Genomic DNA, 24,979 nt, shown 5'->3' with positions numbered 1-24,979 from the left:
CGTTTCGTAAATTCCGCCCCTTTTTTATAATGCATCTTTTTTTTTCCATCCAAAAATTAAAAAATTAGTTTTAGTTATTATCTATATCTATATCTATATCTATATCTATATCTATATCTAACTAGTCCTAATATCCGTACAATGTACGGTAGTTATACGATAGTTATATAGATTAGTTTCCTAATTAATAAATGGAAAATTAACAACTTATTACATGCTTAAAAACTTATATATTATATATTAAAAACCGCCCCTGATTTTCCTAACAGCAAGGTACAAATTTTAATGCACCCAATTAGTTTTTACTGACAACCCTAAGGTCTGTCACTAACAAATCCCTTAATAAATAAAATCGATAGGTTAATTTTTTGTATGGAGTTAATTTATTGTTAGGAATAATATTTATACATGTTAATATGGACACCTGTCATTTAAATATTATGCCAAATGTCGTTTGAAGAAAACCGCAATCATGTTTTAGTTTATTGATAGATACTATCTTATAAAGAAAAGATGATTTGAACTAACCAAAATATTCATATTCTTTATTTACTAATTTAAACATCTATATCTAATATACATATAATAACTTTAAATTTCAACCACTTATAATTTTCTATCTACTCAAATCTTAACCACTCATTTTTTTTCTCTCATCCATGAATCATTTTATTCCTCTAATTCATTCAAAAAATTTTTTCTCAAAAACCGTATATTGATAAATTATAAAAATTGTATGGTGTTCTTAAAAATTTTATGTTATTTCATTAGAGATGTCATTCGATATATCTTCGAAGAATTTTTAAATCCGAGGGCGGAGCTCGTACGACTAAGACATTTGGCTATCATACTCTATGACTTGACCTATCATCCCCACTATCTCACCGCCGTAACGCGCAGGCACTATCTCTCGTTATATTATAAAGGAGGAGAACCATTTTTTTATTAAGAAAAGATGATTTGAACCGACGAAGATACCCTTTTTCTTTATTCACTAGTTTAAACATTTCTACCTAATATACCTATAGTAACCTTAAATCTTAACCACTCATTTTTTTTTCTTTCCCCGAATCTCAACCACTCATTTTTTTCTATCTCATACATAAATCATTTTATTTCTCTAATTTCTCAAAATCTTTTATCTAAAAAACCGTATGTCGATAAATTATAAAAATTGTATGGGTGTTCTTAAAATTCCATGTTCTTTCATTAGAGATGTCATCCGATATAATTTTGACGAATTTTTAAATCTGATCCCATACGGCTAACGCATTTGGCTATCACACTCAACGACTTGATCTATCACTTCATCATCTCACAGCCGCAACGACTTGATCTATCACCCCACCATCTCACCATCACAAACAGAGGCTGTACCCGGAAAAAATTCTAAAGGGGACAAACTTAGAAAACTTATGAAAAATAAATCTAAAAGGGGGCAAAATGTTAAAAACTCATAGAAATTTTTTAAAAATTTATGAAAAATTTAAAAATACATGACAAAATTTAAATTTGGAGGGGGCCATTGAACCCCCTTTAGTACATGACAAAATTTAGTACCGCCCCTGGCCACAACGCATCATGAATTGTTTAGGGTATGTTCTTGAGTTTTGTTTTGAAGGGAAAAGAAAAGATTGTGAAAGATTTTAAAAAACTTTGGGTTCTTGAGTTTTATTTAAGAGAAGAAGAGAAAAAAAGGGAAAGGATTTGGAAGGGGAATTCTATAGAATTTGTATAAAATATAGTTGTATCGTACAAGTCCTTAACGCACCATCCAGTTTTGCAGGTGACGTCACCAAAACCTCATCGTTCTCTAATCCAAGCCGAGCCCCAAAATCCACACAACCAGTATTCACCAGGTTGCGGCTACGAATGCTTTCACATTTTACCCATGAAGTCTCGTCTATTTCCGGTGCCAAATTCTATCGACGGCGCCGGTTCCCCCACCGTCTCTCTCCGTCGCAACTCCAATCAAAACCTCATTTTTATAATGGGCACTGCTCCGTCACTCAACCACGGCCGGATCAACGTTACATGCTCTGTTTCTTCTAATAAGCAGCAAAATCACTATTCGGTTTTAGGCGTGTCTACAGATGCGTCAACTTCTGATATCAAAAAAGCATATCGCTTACTCGCTCGAAAGGTATATATACATATATATATTGTGATTATGCGTTATTTTAGGGCTGAATTTAATATCATTTTTTATGATTACACAAAAAAATGGAAACATGATTCAGTAAACAGTTTGAAATTTGAATATGGCTGGATTTGTGTTAAATTTAGTTGTAGACAGAAGAGGACACTAGTGATGTATACCCAACTAGACACACATGTGTATTTGCTCGAAAAGTATATAGTAACTGTGTGTGTTTGGGTTTTGAGTTTATGTTGAACATACTGTGAATATGTATTACGTTAATTAACATCTACTATTAGTCTATTAGATTTTCCATGAAGAATGAGAAATAGGCGTAGATGAATGGTTTGAATTTACGTTACAAGAGAATTTTGTGATAAATACCTAACATTTGCCTGACAGTCCTGTTCATTTGAATTCTTTTTAGTAAAGATATATTTAAGTTTGATATTGTATTGCTATTTACTAGTTTTAGGATAACAATAGTTAGATTTGATAACCAATCCATCAACAAATGGAGTAGTATCCGTTACCAATGCAACTTGGGTCTACATGTGAAGCTGAGATACGCGGGTTCAATCCTTAGGGGTGCCCATATTATGTGGGTATATAGTGAAGATATTTCACTGGCATCAAAAACTTTACGGGGAGGTCGTGACGAGGATCCAATGTGGTTCCACGGACCGGGTACCCTCCTTTACCCTCTTTTTAGTTGGATTTGATAATACATAATACGGATCAACATGTAGGGAAAGGACAAAATTTGAATTGAAGTGCTTGGTTAGTAGAGCGTTTTAGTAGTAGTTAGTTATCCAAATGATAGACTGGTTGCTTTCTAACTAGGATGCATTATGAGGCCTATTTTTGCATTATTCAACTACGGTGGATTTAAGCATTAATGTTAGTTTATTGCTTGCCAAATACAGATTATTAACTAACTAACAGTAGGGATTAGAGATTATGTTATGAAGTCGATGAATATGCATTAGTTCTGAGTAGTCAGCAAAATTTTCAAAATTGACATAACTGAAGGTGCGAGTGTGACGCCCATTGTTTTCTAACAGCTACAGTTGTATAAATGAAGTGAACAAAATATTCACGTGATCAAAGGCAACATGCATATGCTATAATTGTTGTTGTAGAGTTTTCTTTAACAAGTTTTAATCTTAAGATATAGAACATCATCCAAATAGGGAAAAACAGGAATTATGATTCATGTTCCATGGTTGTTTCCTAATTGAATTCCTTGAGTCTTTGAAGAAAAATTAAGATTACCAGGTGTTAGCAAATTTACACATTAATTGACTTTTTTGCTGGAAATTTGATTGGTTAGTTGTTCATTTACACATTAATTTACACAACTATCTTGATGATATATTTACAAGTTAACCAGAATGCATTCACACTAGTTTGGACATGAGTAGTTATAGTTCAATATATTATAACTTGATCAAAAATAGAGAGTAATATTCGCCTTTGTTACTACAAAAAGTCTACTGTGTCTCTGTATGGTTTCTGAATTCTAGCTTTGTGTATGTTTTGCATCATCCCCTGACTTCATATGCTTTATGATGGAACAAAAGAAGTGCCCATTTACCTCTCCTAAACTCATTGAGGAATCATCGATGAAAGCTATTAAGTTTACAATATCTTTCTGAACCAAAACGTATCATAACATTAATTTAAGGTGTAGGTTACTTTAAGCTTCATAAATATCTGGAATATTGGTAATACGTATTAACAAAGAGGTTGTGGCATGTGGGCTCTAGCTCTACGCTCTAGTTTGTTGGGTTTGTGAAGGCTTTACGGGCCTGCTGGTTTTGTCTATTGATATGGGAGCCCAAATTGGTTTCCTTGTTCAACAAGCAAGAAACCCTAGTTGTTCTCCTATATATATATATATATATATATACCTATCAATTGTAATTGTAATTTAGATGGTTCAGAGCTTAATAAAAATAACCTAGTTGCAGCCGGTGGACTAGGCCCCCCACTGGGGCCGAACCACGTTAAATCTCGTGTGTCATTTATTTATTTTCTTGTTTTATCTTCTTGTTTAATTGCTTCCGCCGTGCTAAAGCTAAGGGTTGTCCCTAACAAGTGGTACCAGAGCCAGGTTCTCGGTTTCGGGTCTGCATTTGCTAGCTGTCACGATTAAGGTTCTTTCCCTTGTTCGTCTTTTGCAGCCAACCATCAGAGCAGCCGCCACCAACAACTGCTGCTGTTCGCTGTTGTCTGCTACTGATCAGATCTGTGTTTCGCAATTAAGGAACTGTTCTGCTGCCGACACCTGCAGCTGCTGTTTTTTAGCGATTAGGGGGGTCGGTTTTTGCTTCTCTTGTTTGCTGGTCTTCTTACAGTCCTTATTTGCTGCTGAAATTGCTGCTGCCAGCGATTAGGGTTTTTTTGGCTCTTGTTCGCGCCTTGTTGCTGCTGTTATTTGCAGCTGTTATCAGATGATGTTGCTGCTGTTGGTCGTCTTCTTCCGGATTCGATCTTTTCTGGGTCTGGTTTGCAGCTGTTTTGCTGCTGTTCCGCCGCTGTTTCACCACTGTTAACCGCCTGCCGCCGCTGCTGTTGCAGCTGTCTTTGCTGTTGTCGGTCGCCACCACTTGGAACTCTATTAGGGTTTCTGTTTTTTTGGGGTTATTTGCTGTTATTGATCAATTGGAAGATGATAAAAGCACTGTTTTGGTTTTCTTGTTCGAGAGGTATTAGCTACTGTTCTTAGTTACCACTGTGACATTCTTGTTCGTCATTCATCAGAGGTAGAGGTTGAGGTGCTGTCTCTCTTTAGTTTATTGTTTGAGTTGTATCTCAGGTTATTTTGATTCACGATTAGGGTGTGGTTTTTTGCGGGTTGTTGTTACTAAGTTTGTTGATGCGATATTACCTTGATCGGTTAGAAAAGAAAAGAAGATAAGTACCATCGTTTGAAGTTAGTCCATTGAAACAAGGTATTAGGTTGATTAGGGTTAAGCCTTTGTTCGACCGGGTATATACATGTGTTTTGGATTGGATTGGATTTCTGTTGGATGTGGTACCGTTTATGAAGAAAATAGAACTAGCTGGTTTGGAGTGCTTTGAGTTAGAAGTATTCCTCTTCCAGGTTGCTAGTGTCGACACGAGTGAAAAAGTTAGTCAAGTCATGGAACTAACGCTTGTTTTCTCTACTGCTGTTATTGATCGATTGCTATTAACTGGTCTGGAACTATGGATGTTATTCCTTGTCCAGTTTTGATCAATGTTTTGACTTTTGAGAGGATTTTTGTACTGGTATTGGGTGAAGGTTTTCGCTGGTTGAATATGAGTGGAGGTTCGTCTCATGAAGTCTAGTTTAGCATAAGTTGGAATAATAGGGACAGTGGGAGCTGTGCGTAGTTGACTTGTGGGGTTGCATGAGGTGCTCGGGATTTTAGAGTCGTCTGAGGTTGATAAAATTCTGTTTATGAGAATGTGTCTGGGTTGATGCATTGGGACTCATTGGAAGGCAGTGAAGACTCTTGTTACAGATTTTGGTTTGCTTCATTTAATGTTACCTACTATAGTGAAGCACTCATCTGTTGTTTAGACTTTTGGAGTGTGCAAATTACTGCACTACTGGAAGAATTGAATCAACTTTCAAAGAAAAGTCTTGGCTTGCGGATTCGAGGGTTATACGAGTCTGGTGTGCGGTAGAAGACTCCGGGACTTTCAAGTAATCTGTTCGAGCGTATTCGGAGGTTTGAACTTTGACGGGATTTTGTAACAGTGGGAGCATGAGGAATGTGTTGACATATGTTGAAATCGACGTTAGGTTCTGAAGACCACGGTTTCGAATGAAATCTCTCCTGTGATGCTACCCCTAGTGGAGGTGTTGTTATTACTCTGGAGTCTCTGGAGCCGGTATTTGAAATCAGTAGGAGCCGGTTGAGATTGAGGATGAGTCATTGGTGGACTTTGCCATGACTGAGTCAGTTGTGTCTGACTATATTGGAGCGGTTTACAACTTCATTGGGCCTTTCAGGTGACTGATGAAAAGGGCCGCTGCAACTAGGTATATACATTGGATGAATGGATTGAAGTTTGGTTTGTTCTTGGGAACGGGACCTGTGAAGACTTCTGTTCCTATCTGTTTTTATTGAAATCTTAGCTTGTTCATGGAGAATTGAAGACTTGGGAAACTTTTGTTTTGAAGTTTAAGTTTGTTCTTGGAACCGAAGACTTGGAGGATTTCGCTTATATGAAGTTTTCTGGAGTTACTATTTGACCGGGATATTGTTTGCTTGAATAGTGGGCTAAAACTTATCGCAAGGCCTTCAAGTGGGAGATTGTTGGGTTTGTGAAGGCCTTACGGGTGGTTTTGTCTATTGATTAGGAAGCCCATTGGTTTCCTTGTTCAACAAGCAAGAAACCCTAGTTGTTCTCCTATGTATATATATCTATCAATTGTAATTGTAATTTAGAAGCTTAATAAATATAACCTAGTTGCAGCCGGTGAACTAGCCCCCCACTGGGGCCGAACCACGTTAAATCTCGTGTGTCGTTTATCTATTTTCTTGTTTTATCTTCTTGTTTAATTGCTTCCGCCGTGCTAAAGCTAAGGGTTGTTCCTAACATAGTTGATTATGGACAATTTGTAAATATTTGTGGACATGTGTGGATACTTTGTTTTCAAAAAAAAAAAAAAAAGAAAAAGAAAAAAAAATTTGTATAAGAATGTAACCGTACTACCAATTGTCTTAGAAAAATGTACCAATTTTCATTAGTCAGTACTCTAAAAGTGATTTATATTGTTGTGTTGTGCTTTTGGGCTTTATTTAATGAGATATCTAAATTAATTTTAAAAAATTAAATACAAAAAAGACTTTAAGATAACGAGCAAAGCAATAACTGAAAGATGCCAAAAGTCTGAAGAGCATCTCTATCTTTGGTACAAGCATTTTTGAAGTTACACATTAAAAAAATTTATGACCTTAGGGTGCAACAAATGCTTTATTACTCCGTAATACGCTAGTCTTCCGTTGCTTGTATTAAGATGCTGAAACATATTAAAGCTTACATCATTAGCTCTATGAACCTAGACATAAGTGACAAAAGGAAACTCTGGCACACCACTAGAATAAATAATTGTCAGATTCTACTCGATAAATAATGAAAGCGAGTAAACTTGGTATTCTCCTTTTCCTTGTATTAAGATGCTGAAACATGTGAAATATGACGTCAACTCTATGAACCTAGACACAAGTGACTAAAAGAAATCCGGCACAATAGAATCAATAATTGTCAGATTCTACTCCCAAAAATTAAACTATTAAAGAGAGAGTAAACTTGATAAACTGTAGTGATTTTCCTTTTCTTATTTGGTAAAAGTAAAATGTTGTGATTTGTTGCTAGTTAATCAAAACTATAACTTCTGCAAGCTCATGGATGCTTAAGCTCTTCAATGTTCTCATAGCCTGGATGCAATTTGAACATATATGCACCAAACCCTGAAGCTTCTTCAAGTTACTTTAGGAATTTCCTACAGTCAAATCCCTCGACCTTCTCCTAGATAGCTAGTTTCTCTATTTAACTTTGTATTCCACTTCAATATCTCGAGGTTCAGATAAGTATATTCAAGTTTAGAAAGTTGATACGCAATTCCTGGCTTAGAAATAGTTGATCTTGACATTAAGCTATATGATACGTAACAGTTAATAACCATTATGATACTCGTGTTTTTTTTTATGGATAAATATTTTCATGATCTTGATTTCACTGAATAAGGGATTTTCTGAATCTGCAAATGAACTTCATATAAGCTTTATGCTATTACTTTTGTTATGAGAACAATCTTTGCTGGACAGAAGCATGTAGCTTCAAAGTTTCTCTATCTATCTCTTCAACCATTTGCCTCTTCACACTCTTCATTTGACTTTTTTATATAGTCTTATAGGACTTGTATGATGGTAAATACGACAATTTTCTTTATTGATGATAATTTACTCCTGTCAGTATCATCCAGATGTTAACAAGGATTCACAAGCTGGCGAGGTGTTCAAAGGCATCCGTCTTGCATATGAGGTCAGAAGTTATGTATTTTTTGGGTTTTCAGTATTTGTAACAAGTACGCTTAGTCTGAAAAGATAATGGAATAAGCTAAATGCATTATCATTAACCTATAACGGTATGACAAGTTTTATTGACTCCACTTATGTTGAGAAGTTTAATGATTTTAATTCTCACAAACAAGAAAGATTCCATCATAAACTTGAACGATATCAGCATGACAATCCTTTTCAGTTCCATTATTTTTAACACACTAGACAAAAACATGAACGGGCTATGTGTGACATTCTGATTATATCATAATCTCTGGCAGGTGCTATCTAATAACACCGCAAGAAACCAGTATGATAGATCACTCCAATTTAAACCAAATACCAGTCCTCCATGGAGGACTTATGACATCAACTTTGAAAATGAAATAAAGATACACAGGTGGTCTGATCTGAGGCAGAAAATGGGCTACCAGAATTATTATGAATGGCGCGATTCGAAAGAGAAATACTATTCTTTTGATGATGAAGTAGATGATGAATCTCAGGAGGATAATGGTGCCAATGATGAAAGAGGCTCTTTTATTGAAGTTCTGAAATCTACCTTTCTTTCCATATTCTTGCTGAAAACTATAGGGGCAAAACTGTCTTTAACTTTTAGCAGCTTGATGGCTCTGCTTGACCCAGAGTTGGACCAAGGATATAAGGCAGGTTACGTGGTTGCATGGATGTTAGGAGGCAAAAGTGGAATTGTGCTTACTTTATGTCTCTCGTTTGCGAGTTGGGTTTGTGGAAAAACAAGCAGCAATGTTGTGGCACTTGTGGTCGTGTCTATGTGGGTGGGCTCAAATCTTGCAAGGTTTGCTCCACTTCCACAAGGTGCCCTTCTTACTCTAATATACATGTCAATTAAACTCCAGGCTGATCTCAACTGAACCTACATCATAGTTGCTACATCTTGTTCTCTCTCTTTTTTTCTTTTTTAAATTATTAGTGATTATTTTCACATAACAAGTTCTATTTGTAAATAGTAGTACATCTGCAAGTGTATCAACTAAATGTTCTAGTTATGCTAGTCTTGATAGAAACTTTTTAGGGGTGAGGATGATTCCTGAACCAACCCATAAGGTTACTTCCTTGACTTTAAGGTCACTTGCTCGATTCATAGAAGCTGGTATGTGTGTGTGTGTGTGTGTGCGCGCGCGCACGTGCATAGAATAAAGACCATGAACTAGAGTGGCAAATTTGGGCGGTTGGGAGGGTAAGGTAATGGACCAAATTGATTCGAGTTGAAACAAGGTGCTTTGATGTGGTCTAGACGGTTTGGGTCTAGCTGGGAAGGCAAGCACACATATCCTTGGTTCACTTTGTCCATCTTTGAAATAATTAATGTTTTAAATATGATTACGTCAAATATGTATGAGTTTCTTATATTAGAAGATTATATTACACTTGTGACTTGTGTTTACTATTAACCCAGTTTGTTAGCTTGTTCTTGTGATTTGATTCGTTTCGAATTAGTATTAGCTCAAATCAACTTAATCATAGCTTAAGTTGTAGAGAAATGGGCTGAAATCTGCATCTATGGTGAAGATTCAGAGCTTTACTGAATATAGAAGTTATTAAAAGGCGGTGTCCATTGGTCTAAAAAGAATTGCTATGTAGAAAAATCTATTTAAATCTCATAGTTATCTTACTATAATGAACAATATTAGAATCATACCATTTATATCGTCATCACCAGTTATGAAATAAGTTGTTGATAAACATGAGCTGAAGTTTTTGAATGTTGTCGCATAAAATGAAGTTTTTGACTCTTGTTGTGGGTTCATTTTGGCCGGAAAAAATATAGGCTTGCCAGTTTCGAAGTTACCTGTAAATAATAATGGAAGTTTTCAATTTGAAAACCCGTTCTTGGTCGGTTTAGATTCTACCGGTCAGTCCGGTTTAAAAGCCACCAGATAAAAGTCCGGTTTTGAGATGGCTTTCAGCATTATGTTCACAGTAATATAATTAACAATAGAAAATGAAAATTTTTATACATTGATTATACAGAAGAAACACCACACGCATAGTGGTTTCACTTTCTCATGACATGAAAAACTGGGAGGTTTGACTTTAAGTCTAACCCAATATAATTAGAACACAAAAAACCCAAGAAATCTTGGCTAAGAACTCTTGACTTTTCTATCTTGCTTAATCTGGTTTAAGTTCCTCCATAGATACTTTCCACTAGCCATGTCAACAATTCCCCAAAATCCATTTTGAGCTATCTGAAACAAATACCATTAAAGAATACTTTTAATTAAACTGTATACAAATTTGAAGAATTTACAAGGAGAGAATATCAAATTTTCTAAAAAGGAAGCATGGACCATTCATTCTTTACCTTGATGATGCTGGATTGTGATTGTTGTTTGTCAACAACCGATGAATCGTCTTCGAAACTGTTGTCTTCGGTTTCCGAAGTGGTCCGAACCGATTTCCAGGCCATGTAACCAGCTAAAATAGCTGAGAAAAACACCAACAGGAATCTCATTGGACACATGTTGTAATTTTAGTTTATTTTATAAATAAGGTGATTTCTTTCTGTGTTTGATGTTTCTGGAGATGAATAGGGAGGGAGATAACAGGCGGGGAAAATAAAGGTATTGGTTAATTTTTTTCTTTTTGGTGCATAATATATTGTTCAACAAACGCGTATGTCCCACTTGTATGTGTGGTGGTTTCGGTTTTACAAAGTCAAAGGTGGCTATACCTGCTATCTTTGATAAAGGTGTACTATTCTCATTTTCTTTTTCGTTTAATACTCTATAAGTTTTCAAATCCAAATGGGTGATGCTTTAATTAAATATATTTTTAACATGACTTAAGTCGTATCAAACTTTAATTCCAAATCATTGTTTCTCTTTATTTTGGCAATATTTAACATTCTATTCTATCTCAAATTAAAAATAAAATTAAAAAAAAAAGTTTTGCTAAACAAAGAATGTTAAGGTGAATTAAATAGTTATATACTTACCATAAAAATCAAGGGTGAACTTTTTGATATGGAAACGTATAATATTTTTATGGACGTTAAGTGAAGCCTAAAGGGCTTCATTTAGTATTTTCCAAAAAAAAAAAAAGTTTCTGTTTTTAAATTTTAACAAATAAACTAATTTTATCTACATAAGCCTTCGTTTTTGTCAAAAAATTAGTTTCTATTTTTAATGAATGAACTAATTTTGTGAACATTTGGTACATTTTTACACAGCCACACAGGAAAATAGACATGGAATGTATTATTTTCAAAAGTTTGTCACATGGCTTGTATTTTAATGAATAAAGTGGATTCATAATTTATTCTTTAACTTCTTTTATATATAATAAAATTTATCTTACAAAGATCGAAAAGTCAATAATATCTATAAAAATTCATTTTTAACTTTTAACTATTCAATATTTAACATTCATATAATACCTTTAAAAAAATCTCAACCACCAATTTTTTTTCTCTCCTCAAATCTCAACCACTTACTTTCCCCTCTCATCCATAAATCATTTTATTCTTTTAATTCATTCAAAATCTTTTATCTCAAAAACCGTACATCAATAAAATATAAAAATTAGAGATATCATTCGATATACTTTTAACGAATTTTTAAATTCGAAGGCGGAGCCGGGACGGCTAAGGCATTTGACTATCACACTCTATAACCTATCACCCCTATTATCTATCATAATTAATGACCTATCACCCCGACATCTCACCGCCGGTAGTTTGTATCGTATTTTAAGGTAGAGAATTCCGAAGTATATGTTAGAAGAAACCCATTATCTAGAAAGTTTACATAACTTTGTTTTTAAAGAAGTTCAACCAAGAGTGCGTCTCATGACCATCTCAAAGAAATATTTATATATGTCTGACTGCTGCTGTCTTATCCTTTAACACGCACGTTGTGCCAATACGGGCTTGGAATGTTCGATTAACAATTACTCAATTATATGAATGATACGTTGATGCCTTGATGGTTGAAGATGTATATATTGACGAATTCCAAACTGTACCACCATGTCAAATTAATTTTAGGTGAAAACCAGGTCACGATGGTTGAATTTTAAGATTTTTTTTAATATTCGTTGTGACAAAAAGTCAAAATTGTATAGGTCTGTTGTATGTATGTATGTTAGTCAACGAGACTTCTTCCTTATGATAACTCCTAAAAATACAGTAATATATAAATTTTGTATGTAGTATGTTTGTAAATGAGACTTCTTCTTATGACAACTCCTAATTATAAACATGAATAAATATATAAATCAGCTCTATAGCAAAGAGTCAAGATTAATATACAAACAGGTAAACACATGTAGTATCTTAATAGTTTACTAAGTAAAAGAAATTAAATATTAACAAACCTACCACTAATCAATATGAACTTTTCTTCAAAAATCATTCCTGGCTATTCTTATAGGAAATGGAGATAATAAAGTTTGTTTGGAGAATGAATAATGAAAAATTAATATGTTGAATTTGCAGTCAAAAGAGTGTGGGATGATATTACGTGAAATGATATTGATGTCTATTGGAACAAATTAGTACGGATTTCTCAAGAAATTCCCAGTTATATTGTGGATGGCTATTGAACAAAAATTGCACACTCAAGATAAGATTATGGTGTGGAATAAGGATTTAAGCATGGGATGGCCCTATGCAAAGAGTGTAGTGACTCGCATAAACACTTGTTCTTCAATTTAAAGCTGTGTGGGATCAGAATGTTTGAAGAAAAGCTCTCTAATTGGGATTAATGGTGAACAGAGAAATATGGTCTCATTCATGTCCTCAAAGTGAACTAATAATTGTGTAGCTAGTGTCGGGCGGGTGCAAAGGTCAAAACCTGGCCCGATATCCGGCGGAGCAACAAAATCAAACCTGTTACTCGGTCCGTTACCCTGTTGGACAGGTCAGGGCTAGGTTGCGGGTTTTCAGGTACTCATCTCTAGTTAGAAGTGAGAAAGCTAGTATTAAAAGTAGTAGTAAATCCAGCAAGTTAAGGCTTATTTGGAATTTAGAGAACTGCTCGAGTGATTGTCTCTAAAATGAGGAATTCAGCCTAAATTTGTTGACATAAGCGCGTTGGGTGAAACTTGGTTGTGTGAAGAATGATGAAGGTGTATAAAAATCAACATGTGGACATGTGATAAATTCTTTCCAATTTGTTCTTCATTTCTTCATTTTAAGATGTTTCAACTAATTTGTTTAATAACTAATCAAAACATAATCATCTATGCCAAATTACTTACAATTTAATTAAAAGTATAGAGACAAAAACATTTTATCGAATTTAATGCTAGAATTAGACTCTAAAATGATTATGGGGCTTCTATGTGTAGTTCTCTTGCAAAAAAATTGGATTCATTGTGTAATAATGGGCCGCAAATTCAGAAAAGAATTTCAGAGCTCTAGCGAAGCCCAACTTAAATGTAGCACAAATAATGCACAAAATTACACAAAGACAGAAACACAATATTGTAAATTCAAAGGTTACATTATAGACTCCTTAAGTTTTGATATACACAAATTTACCCCTGTACTCCAGTGAGAGTCGGGAATCGGGATGACGTCCCACTTTTCATTTCATTTGATGTATTACAAATTTGATATACACAAATTTACCCCTGTACTCCAGTGAGCTCGAATTGTTGTATGTTTATGAGTTTATCCTATTTGCGTAAAGCCAATTGAACCCTCTTTTGAGCCGTTTCCATTTTTGTTAAGTTTTTGAAACTTGCACGCTTAAATGTAACATATAATTTTATTTTATTTTTAACAAGTAATCTTCATCATAACATGCAATTAATCTTAGACAGATGATATGTGCACCACGTATTTTAACAGTACACCATCATATATGTTTTATAATAATGTTGTACTGTATAAATATCGTGAAACATATTTGGTGTTGTACAGTCAAAATTAGATGGTGTACAGATCAGTATCCTTAATATTATAATGAATGATAGTTGTATAATACAATATGTAATGTGTAATCTTATACTAATATTTTGGATATCAATGTAATTATATTACATACTCATGTTGCTACGCATTTGATAACCCAGAAAGTAATAATTATTTCTCTCATATCATTAATCTCATTCTTATCTGCATCCATGGTTTGGTTCTTTCAAAGAACAATATAGATATTGACAATTTCTCTTTGGATATTATAATCTTTTTTCCCACCCAAATTAAATGTAGTTTCTTGTCCGAGTTGTGTTATTTATACTATACTAAAAAGTATATGAATTTATAAATATTTTATGTGTGGAATGTATAAGTTTTTATAACACATAATAATTTTTACCATTTTTCATTTTAACTCTCTAAACTTTTTAGCTTTTAACTTTTGCCTCAAATCAAAGTTTTTTTAATTTATTTTGTTGACACTAAATTTTTGGGTTTTCATGTTTTCATCAAATAATTTTCACATGGTAACGATTTTACTTTTAAACATTTGGTTTTGACTATTTTTATTTGTCTTTTTATATATATATAACGTTTTTAAATTTGTTCCACATCAAAGTTTTCGTTTTTATTTTCTTGACACTAAATTTTTGAGTTCTCATGTTTTCATCAAATAACTTTCACATGGTTACGATTTTTTTTAAGCATATTTCTGACTATTTTTATCCATTGTTTTATATATATATATATATATATAACGTTTTTAAATTTACCCCACATCAAAGTTTTTGTTTTTATTTTCTACACACTGAATTTTTTGTATCTTATGTTTTCATCAAATAACTTTCACATGGTTACGATTTTACTTCTTAAATATTTGGTTATGAATATTTTTATCCCTCTTTATATATATATATAACGTTTTTAATATATCATAACTTTCATGTTACATATTAGGTTCATGTAACATTTAAAACATTAATATAGTTATTATTTATGTTTTTATACAAAAAGTCTATACAAATTTACAAGTCCTTTATACCTGAAATGTACAAGTTCTTATAGCATATAATATTTTTTTTTTATCAATTTTCATTTTAACCCTTAAAGTTTTTATCTTTTAACTTTTGCCTTATATCAAAGTCTTCATTTTTGTGATACTAAATTTTTGGATTTTCGTCAGACAACTTTCACACACAGTTACGGATTTACTTTTAAATATTTGGTTTTGACTATATATATATATATATATATATATATAACGTTTTTAATACTCGTATATAATAACTTTTATTATCGTTATGTCTTACGCTCATTTAACATTTAAAACATTAATATAGTTATTGTTTTTGTTTTTATACAAAAATGTCTATACAAATTTACAAGTGCTTTATGCCTAAAATGTACAAGTTCTTATAGCATATATAATGATTTTTACCAAATATTTTATATCTTTTAACTTTTGCCCTACATCAAATTTTCATTTTCGTGACACTAAACTTTTGGATTTTCATCAAATAACTTTCGTACAGTTACGCATTTACTTTTAAACATTTGATTTTGATTACTTTCATCTGTTTATTTATAAAAATAACGTTTTTAATATATAATAACTTTTACCGTTATTACGTCTTACGTTCATATTATATTTAAAGCATTAATGTAGTTATTGTTTATGTTTTTATACATCTTATAACTCTTTTATATTTTTTTTATTGTTATTACTACATGTTTAATTGTTGAGTTCGAATATTTGACATAAATTTGGGTCCAAAATTTTTTCGTGTAGAAAGCGTACCTCGCGGCAACCCGCGGGTACAATAACTAGTTTCTTTCTAACATCAAGTTCGGTAAATCGTGTATCTATTATTTATGTGCTTCATTTCTTCACGGAATATAAACGTTCTTCCTTTCATTTTTAGTTTGTATCATATATATGAAATGAGAAGTTTAGGAGGCGTTTGGTTGTAGAAAACACCCATTGTTTTCCATTTTCGTTTTTCAAGAAAAAACATGAAAAACAGAAAACGCATTCTAATTATAGTTTTTTCTAAGAATGTTTTCTAAGAATACAAAAAACAAGGTTTCCATTTTTCCATAGAATACTTGAAAACACTTTTTTCTTGTTTTCAATTTTCTATTTTCATTTTCCATTTCATTCCACCCCTCCCCTCACATCTCTAACATGTTCTTTAGTTTTCTAATTAGAACGCGTTTTCAAAAATTTTATTTGTTTTCTAGAAAACAAAAACCCCTTTATTTTTCTAGAAAATTAGAAAACATTTTAGACAACCAAACACACCTTTACTGTTTACCTATAGAAGTTTAAATGTATTTTTGCTTAAATACATTAAATATTTTTTCCTAACATATATCAATGGTCACGTATATACTGTTACACTACTATTTATCAATTTAATGTATTTATTTTACCATTTATATTTATTACTAGATTATTTCTCGCATAATACGCGGAATAAATATACATAATTAATAGTTATACATAACACATGTTGAAATATGATGATATTATTAATAATAAAATATTTTGTGTTGAAAATAATAGTAACACTACAATAAATATGTTACTTCTTAACATTTATTTCTTTTCATTTTTTAAAAATGTTAAAAAAAATTGTTAATTTGTTTACATTTATAAATGTGTGAAAAAGAACTCACATTTAAAAGTGTGAATGAGTTAATGGATCAAAATTTTTTTACAATCATATATGTAGAAACAAAAAAAGTTCACATTTTCAAGTGTGTAAAAATATATAATTCTTCACACTTAAAAGTTAAAAGTGTGGAAATAATTTGTGACATTAAATTTCCTCACACAAAAAGAAGTGCGATGAATTTGAGTGTGACAAATTAACTCTCACACTTTTAAGTGTGAAAATGTTTGACATTTTTTCACACTTTTAAGTGTGAACATTTTGTTTATACATTTATACTCGTGAAAAAAGTATGACTTTATTAATTTTTTCACACTTATAAGTGTGATTTTTTTCATACAATTAATTTTGTTTATACATTAATTTTGTTTATATATATATATATTTTTTGTTTCAGAAAAGTTTATACTCGTATTACGGCTATGTTTGGCAAGAGCTTTTCAAGAGCTTTTGGGGAGCTTTAACTTTTAATTTTGAACAAAAAGTTCATCTTGTGTTAAAAGCTTTGTTTGGATACAACTAGCTTTAGCTTTCTTGAAGTAGCGTTTCAGGAGCTTTAGCTTTTCGATGAAACTTTTTGTCATTAAAAGTACACAAATTCATCTTAAAGCTGCAGCTACAGCTACCATACCAAACAATTTTAAAAAGTAAAAGCTCTAGTTAACAACTTTTTGCTTAAAAGCTACAGCTTACAGCTCCAACTAATAGCTACAACTACTTTTGCCAAACATACCTACGTATAACTTACAAAACTTAATTTTATAAAATTAAATATATTAATTTTTATGTTGTGTTGTTATCCGATTACATGACATTTAGAGGTTTAGTTATATATGAAATTCACTCCAACGTCTATATGACTTTGAAGATCTACTACTACTGTTTGTAAATTATAACTGCAATCGCCATTTTACTAAAATGTATCGGGAATGTTCATTTATAGATATCAACTTATTACAAGAAAAGAATATCTGATACTCAGATAGATAGAATTATATGTTATTTGAATTTTTAGCTAAAGGGAAAATATTATATATTATTTCGTCATATATTTTTAAATATTTAATTTTAAAATATACTCTGTAGAAGTATTTTGTTTTTATTCATGCTCTTCTTTTTATTATAATGGTTCATGACATGCAACCATCAGAGTGCCATGATTGTTATCAGATCGATTTAAAGGATCCTGATTTTGAATATATATTGTTGACTTAAAACTAAGCTTCAATTCTTTGGGTTTTTTTTGACAAAAAAAAAAAAAAAACCATGAATGCCTTAGCAGCAACCAACAGGAACTTCACGCGAGCAGCTCGGTTGTTGGGAATAGATTCCAAACTTGAGAAGAGTTTGCTCATTCCTTTTAGAGAAATCAAGGTAATAAATTGTTGTCATTCCGATATATATACACTTCAATTCCCCGTCTCATTTTAAGTGTCTTCATTTGACTTTTTGAGTCTTTTTATTTCACTTCTTACCGTAAATACTTTTGCTTGTATTATATAATACTTGACAAAAGTTATATCATTAAAAAGTTCATTTAAAACCCAATTTATTCATGTATTTTATATGAAGTACGTTATATAATATAAATAAAAATATTTACGGTCAAAGAAGACCTTTTTCTAATTTTGGTATCTTGTCCACTGGTTGAATTTTGGCACATGCAGGTTGAATGTACAATACCAAAAGATGACGGCACATTGGCTTCTTTCATCGGCTTCCGGATTCAACATGACAATTCAAGAGGACCGATGAAAGGAGGAATTCGATATCACTCAGAGGTTGTTTTAGCAATTCTTAAATTTTTAAAAAAAAAAAAAAATTGTTTTTTGTATTTGTTACATCCAGATCACGAATTGTTGTATCAATATTGTACTCTTTATAGAGTAATTTCTTTGCTCATTTTTAACTAGATATATACATATATATGCATGCAGGTTGAACCTGATGAAGTGAATGCTTTAGCTCAATTGATGACTTGGAAGACTGCAGTTGCAAACATACCTTATGGTGGTGCTAAAGGAGGGATAGGATGTGACCCAAGTGAAATGACCATATCCGAGTTAGAACGACTCACTCGAGTTTTCACTCAAAAGATTCATGATTTGATTGGAATCCATGCCGATGTGCCAGCTCCCGATATGGGAACCAATCCTCAGGTTTCATCAATAATAAACAATTATATATATAAGTTTTATTCATTAATTCAAACTTTTTTCTTTTCCTTCGATCTTTTGTAATTAATGTTATGGAATAGACAATGGCATGGATACTTGATGAATACTCAAAGTTTCATGGCTACTCGCCACCTGCGGTTACCGGGAAGCCTACTGTAAGTATGCATGCAAACACCAAATGTCATAATTCTACTAAGCTCACTAACTTAATTTGAAATACTAAATCTTGATTATTGTTGGAAAATTCAGGATCTTGGTGGATCACTAGGTAGAGATGCTGCAACGGGCCGTGGAGTACTTTTTGCAACAGAGGCGCTTCTCAATGACTTTGGAAAAACCATCGCTGGACAGCGAGTTGTCATACAAGTATGTACATGCACTTTTGTAAATTTCAAAGCTTTTGCTTCTTTATCTTAAAAGAAAATACTTGTTAGTGATGGTCGTATTTTTGGACAGGGTTTCGGAAATGTTGGAACTTGGGCTGCAAAACTCATACACGAAAATGGCGGAAAAGTTATAGCAGTGAGCGATGTAAGTGGAGCGATAAAAGACAGCAATGGACTTGATATTCCGCGCTTGATCAAATATGTTGAAGCACATAAGGGAGTTAAAGGTTTTGAAGGGGCAGACCAGATTGATCCCAATTCTGTTCTAGTTGAAGAATGTGATATTCTCATCCCAGCAGCACTAGGCGGTGTAATCAACAGGTTTTTCTCAAACTTTAACTTGATATATGGTGCTTAATTTGCTGTTTGAATGAGTACTTGATGATCTAGTTTCTGTTGTCTTTTTTATACATGCATGGATACCCCAGTCCAAATCTGTCGTTTTTATTTAATGTAGCATAGAGGTGGCAAAATAGGCAACTCGATGAGTTGGCTAACGGTCAAATTAGGTTATGGGGCCATGAGGTCAAGACAGGCTGGGTGAGGCTTACTACTGACCTAGCTAATAATAGTATCAAATCTTGATACAAAATTTATACTCGTACTAAATACAATGATCAATTGACCTCTATATAAAATGAAGTACTAATAGTACTTCAGTGATGACATTGTGGTCGCAAAAGGTCACAAAGCCAACAATGTTTTGTCGTCAGCGACCCTAGAGCAATGACAATATATCGTTTTGAAATGTCCCATCTTAAAATCTTGTTTTTTCTGGTAGTGAACGTTGAATCATTAATTGGCAAGTTTAATTTATGCTCTTTTAATCTTAACTTTTCAAGTAAATGAGTTCATCGTCGTCCTCCTAGTTGTGGAATTGCAAACAAACTATCCATTGTAAATGAGATGTTTGTTGCTTTCGAAAGATCTCTCTTACAACTGTAACTATAACAATAACTGTTGGTCATACACATTGTGTTAACTCATCTGTTACTTTATAAAGTAACAAATGCATAATAGGAACATAATAGGCACACACAATCATCATTTGTATTCATGACCTGTATATATATGTTGGTGTAAACGCTTGCTATATTGTGACAATACAAATTTAGGGAAAATGCAAATGACATCCAAGCCAAGTTTATAGTTGAGGCAGCTAACCATCCAACTGATCCAGAAGCTGATGAGGTCAGTCCCATTTTTCATCAAATTCTTAGCTAATTCCTTAAATGATTACAAATATTCGTCGACGTTATTTTTTCATTCTCTTGTGCAGATTTTAAAGAAGAAAGGAGTTGTTATCCTTCCTGACATATTTGCAAACTCTGGTGGGGTGACAGTTAGCTACTTCGAGTGGGTTCAGGTACGTAATTAACCAAACCTTAATTACTTTTAGTCAATCTTCTTGATGTATATATAACTTGAATATTTATAGTTGGTTTTTCCGGCATGTAGAATATTCAAGGTTTTCAGTGGGACAAAGAGAAAGTGAATACTGAACTGAAGAGGTATGTCGGTCAAGGTTTCAAAGACATGAAAAGTATGTGCAGGACCCACAACTGTGAATTGCGTATGGGAGCGTTTACATTGGGATTGAACCGTGTTGCAAAGGCCACTCTCATCAGGGGTTGGGAATAAGCAGCAGGCAAAGAGTATCCTATCTTAAACTTGGTTTGTTTGTTAGTTGTGGCCACATAATTAAGATGGGAGTTAGGTACTCCAACATGCTGTTTCTTTCAGTCTTATGTTTATGTGAAGTCTGAGAATGTTGAGTGTTAAAAACTTTGTTTCGTTGTTCACCATATTTGTGTCAAGATCGAGTTTTAGAACCCTTATGTGTTGAAACTGTTTGTGTTCTTCGCCCGTCATGTATGTTTAAGGCAAGTCACATCACTTGGCTATTAAAAACTATGTTAAAAACATGGTTTTGTATTATATATTTTTCCTACATGCAAAATCCAATATATCACAAAAAGGTTGTTTTTGGTAAAGATCAAGTATTGTATGGAAAGTTGTTGTTCTATACGTACATAGAGTATTTTTTGAATCAGTTAAGATTAATTATGTTTCATTATTAATTCTATAGGTGAGATGTTTGTTGCTGTTGAATGATTCTTCTGAAAATACTATGGTAACCCGGCCATATTAAATTGTGAAATGATAAATACAGCCTTATTATTTATAAAACTATACATAGTTAATGCAATACACTCTTCATTTATATTCAAGACTCCTATATATATATGACCATACAAATTGAGGGATGATGGCATAATGAAAATGGCATCCAATAAAGCCAAGTTGATAGTTGAGGCAGCTAGTCATCCAACTGACCCAGAAGCAGATGAAGTTACTTTATTATTTGAAGCGGTTTTACAAATCTTGCTTATCTGTCAATGTAGAAAAATTGCATCCAGGAATGAACTGTATCTGTATATAACTTTCGACTATGGACAACAACAGTTTCTCCAAATATAAATGCAAATCAATAACCTTAGCATATTAAGTTAAACTCATTCTAGGTAACGATCGAAATGTCTAATATAAGTGCAACTTTTTAGATTTTTAACAAAATACAGTCGTTCAAAAACAATTTCTAAGTGGAAAATGTTAAATACAACTTTGACGGATGTATCTAAAGTTTATAAAAATATTGTACTTTTTTCACATCAAAAGTCCACCCTTTGATTTTATGGTACAACTATTATAAACACGTTGAATACAACCAGTATTTAGCAAAACAATTTCTAAATATATAGAGTTGTATTTAGCAAATCCATTTCTAAATATATAGACTAGAGTAATCTAATCTAAGAAACAAAGAATGAAGAAAAAGAATGATAATACCTTATTTGGTTTTAAACTCTATATAGCAGGATGTACATTAGGAAAGTAAATTACGTATATTGTTTTTGAACATGCATTGCATACCTTCAATGAAAACTCTAAATTGTTTACTGGTCTATAATACGTACGTACCAAATTGTTCCAATATAAATTTTGGCAATCGCTCATCTCATCACCAAAATCATGAACAGTAAAACCGGAACTTTTTGATTTTTCAGCGATGTAATATGATGATCATTACCTACCTGCAAGTGGAAGAGTGTAAACTTTTACCCATTTGACCCATTTCCTTTTCAACAAATATGTTCATTTTACCCGAATGACTTGTAAAAGATAAAAAAAATAACCCGAGTAGTTACGGCCTTACGGGTCGCTGCCACATCTATCGAGAAAGAAACACGAACACATTCATTTTTTTTTCTAATCTTATACTATACAAATAACCTGGGTGGCTAGGTAGCTAATGGATCGTTGCTACATCGATCTATTGAGGAGAAAACCCAAGCATAATAATCATCTTAACAGTGGATTATATCCTAACCAGAAAACAGATTATGCACTTGAAAATTTCTGGCATTATATGGTTAAAGTCATTTAAAGCCTTCAGGAAAAGCTGTGCTTTCAAAACAGAATTCTCTTGATTATATTATTAATAAGGTAGGGAAAAAAGGCCAAAAAACTCTGTATATTGTGTCCAAGTCTTATGGCCAAACTGTTTGCTGACTGATCATGCAGATAACCGCATGTACATTTCGGTGAAACAACGGTCAGATATTTCTAAAATCTAGGATCATGAGAGAAAAAGGTTGCGCGTATGTGAATATTGTCACGTTATGTTGCTGTAAATTCAAAGTAGAAACGAGAAGGGGGGGGGGGGGGGGGAGATAGTACAAGTTTGAAAGACGGAAGAACAAGAGAAATGTGTGTCAAATACGAAATCTCTCTATGTATCTTATCAGTTTTTAGTAAACTCATTCTCTGAAGTTAATGAGCAAACTCTTCTCAAGTTTGGACTCAATTTCAAATAACCGAGCTGCCTGCTGGAAGTTTCTGTTAATCCAACCAAGGCATTCATGATTTATTGTCAAAAATAAAATAAAATAAATAAACCTGATAAACCAAAGAATCTTAATTTAAATCGAATAATATTCAAAATCAAGACCCGTAAGATGCATGTAAATAGAACTCTTGACACACCTGGCTATTTGATGGCTGATATTATGAACAATTGTCATAAAAGAACAGTAAAAGAGCTCAAAGAAAGAAAAAGAATATAGTCAGAACTCAGAATACAGACTGTCTGATAAGAAAAAGTTAATTTTATGAGAAAATTAAGGCATTATAATGTTATATCATAAATATATATCTGTTAGTAAACATCCAAATCTTACATTTATCCATCTAAATTTAAATTACATAATATCACATAGAGTTGTAATCAAATAAGGACACTTTATATGAAAAATTAGTACTAAAATAACGAATGACTAGTATGAGCCAAGTCATTCAGTTGAATATTTTAGATTTTGCTTTTAAATTAAAATTAATTATATACTACTTAGCTAAACACGAAAGATAAAACATACACCCATATATAACAATCCTTTTTATCATTATATATGTTTCTAAAGAGTAAAGACTAGGATTCATCATTCATGCACATTGCAATATTGCATTAGTAAAAAATGCATCCTTTTCTTGATCAGTTTTTCTAGTATTCTTCCGTGGCTCTATCAAGAACTTTATGCAAACATGAATAAACATGTGTTAAAGGTTAAATGCTTTACTTATGGTAGATCAGTAAATCCTACTGAAATAGAGCCAAAGGAGAAAATGTTGACTCATTTATATGGAAAAGTTAAGTTGGGTTTCATTAAGTCTCAAACGGGTAAAATAAAAATCATAGCAAAGGGAGCCAGCCAAACAGCTGAAATGGGCTAAATCTCACCAAGAGCCTGTTTTTCATGAATAAAACATCATAAATTGCGCCGAAGGGGTTGGTGGCCCATTAGTAAGCTTTGTAAGGATCCATCTGGATTCAAATCCCACTTACCACATTCGTAGTGGTGGATTAATAAGGGGTTTTGCAAGAGTCATGGGCTCCATTCCAAACATTCGTGTAATTTAAGAGTAGGACTAGAATATTATGCCGTTCCAAAAAAGAAACATCCTAAATTGCTTTTGTTTTCTAATTTGTATATTCGTTGTAATCATATTGATTTTGTGATCATAATACCATATTACTTATCATAACAAAATGGACATAAAACTAAGAGCAAAGAGTGTCACATATGAGTTTAAGCTAAGGTTTGGCAGGTCTCTTTTCTAACTATTGTACCTTTTTAAGATTTTATCAATTGGAAATATGGATGTTCTATGTATCTTATCAGTTTTTAGTAAAATCATTTCAGAAAGGAATGAGCAAACTCTTATTAGTTTCTGAAGGTTGCAGACTTGCAGCTAAGGCATTCATGGTTAATTGTCAAAGAAAAAAGTCTAAGAAACCAAAAAAACTTATTAAATCGACAACATTCAAAATCAAGATTTGTAGGATGCATGTAAGTGAAACTTTTGACACAGCTGCCTATTTGATGGTTGATGTCACGTATAATCATCATCAATAAAACAATAAAAGAATTGAAATAAAACCTTATTATCGAGAGTCAAAACTCAAAATACAGATTGTCTGATAAAAAAAATTTAATTTAATAAGAAAATTTAGACATCATAACCTTTTATATAATAATAAATGTATATCTGTTAGTGAACATCCAAATAATA

General features: G+C 32.6%; 3 protein-coding genes across 3 annotated transcripts; 2 read left to right on the top strand and 1 right to left on the bottom strand.

Annotated features, from left to right (window-relative positions):
* The first annotated feature begins 1,803 nt into the window (after positions 1-1,803).
* Positions 1,804-9,230, top strand: LOC122586133 (dnaJ homolog subfamily C member 18). Its single transcript, XM_043758240.1, has 3 exons — positions 1,804-2,143; positions 8,117-8,185; positions 8,484-9,230. The coding sequence occupies exons 1-3, from the start codon at positions 1,892-1,894 to the stop codon at positions 9,093-9,095; spliced, it is 933 nt and encodes a 310-aa protein (XP_043614175.1). The 5' UTR covers positions 1,804-1,891; the 3' UTR covers positions 9,096-9,230.
* A 943-nt stretch (positions 9,231-10,173) lies between these two features.
* LOC122585313 lies at positions 10,174-10,825 on the bottom strand. Its single transcript, XM_043757441.1, has 2 exons — positions 10,550-10,825; positions 10,174-10,433 (listed from the first exon to the last, which is right to left on the bottom strand). Exons 1-2 carry the CDS (start codon positions 10,706-10,708, stop codon positions 10,329-10,331), a joined length of 264 nt encoding a protein of 87 aa, XP_043613376.1. The 5' UTR covers positions 10,709-10,825; the 3' UTR covers positions 10,174-10,328.
* Positions 10,826-18,048: 7,223 nt separating this feature from the next.
* LOC122585055 (glutamate dehydrogenase 1-like) lies at positions 18,049-20,990 on the top strand. The gene is made up of 9 exons (XM_043757154.1): positions 18,049-18,159; positions 18,453-18,566; positions 18,723-18,944; positions 19,043-19,117; positions 19,212-19,328; positions 19,419-19,669; positions 20,464-20,539; positions 20,628-20,714; positions 20,807-20,990. The coding sequence occupies exons 1-9, from the start codon at positions 18,052-18,054 to the stop codon at positions 20,987-20,989; spliced, it is 1,233 nt and encodes a 410-aa protein (XP_043613089.1). The 5' UTR covers positions 18,049-18,051; the 3' UTR covers position 20,990.
* Positions 20,991-24,979: the final 3,989 nt, after the last annotated feature.

Source organism: Erigeron canadensis, chromosome 1, assembly GCF_010389155.1.
Source record: "Erigeron canadensis isolate Cc75 chromosome 1, C_canadensis_v1, whole genome shotgun sequence".
Classification (NCBI taxonomy): Eukaryota; Viridiplantae; Streptophyta; class Magnoliopsida; order Asterales; family Asteraceae; genus Erigeron; species Erigeron canadensis.
This window is presented reverse-complemented; position numbering and strand designations above follow the sequence as displayed.

Coding starts and splice junctions, on each gene's coding strand:
- LOC122586133 (XM_043758240.1), top strand. CDS start 1,892: ATGAAGTCTCGTCTATTTCCGGTGCCAAATTCTATCGACGGCGCCGGT. Junction 2,144..8,116: donor ATCGCTTACTCGCTCGAAAG/GTATATATACAT, acceptor TACTCCTGTCAG/TATCATCCAGATGTTAACAA. Junction 8,186..8,483: donor GCATCCGTCTTGCATATGAG/GTCAGAAGTTAT, acceptor AATCTCTGGCAG/GTGCTATCTAATAACACCGC.
- LOC122585055 (XM_043757154.1), top strand. CDS start 18,052: ATGAATGCCTTAGCAGCAACCAACAGGAACTTCACGCGAGCAGCTCGG. Junction 18,567..18,722: donor GAATTCGATATCACTCAGAG/GTTGTTTTAGCA, acceptor ATATGCATGCAG/GTTGAACCTGATGAAGTGAA. Junction 19,670..20,463: donor CTAGGCGGTGTAATCAACAG/GTTTTTCTCAAA, acceptor ATACAAATTTAG/GGAAAATGCAAATGACATCC.
- LOC122585313 (XM_043757441.1), bottom strand. CDS start 10,708: ATGTGTCCAATGAGATTCCTGTTGGTGTTTTTCTCAGCTATTTTAGCT. Junction 10,434..10,549: donor CACAATCCAGCATCATCAAG/GTAAAGAATGAA, acceptor TATTTGTTTCAG/ATAGCTCAAAATGGATTTTG.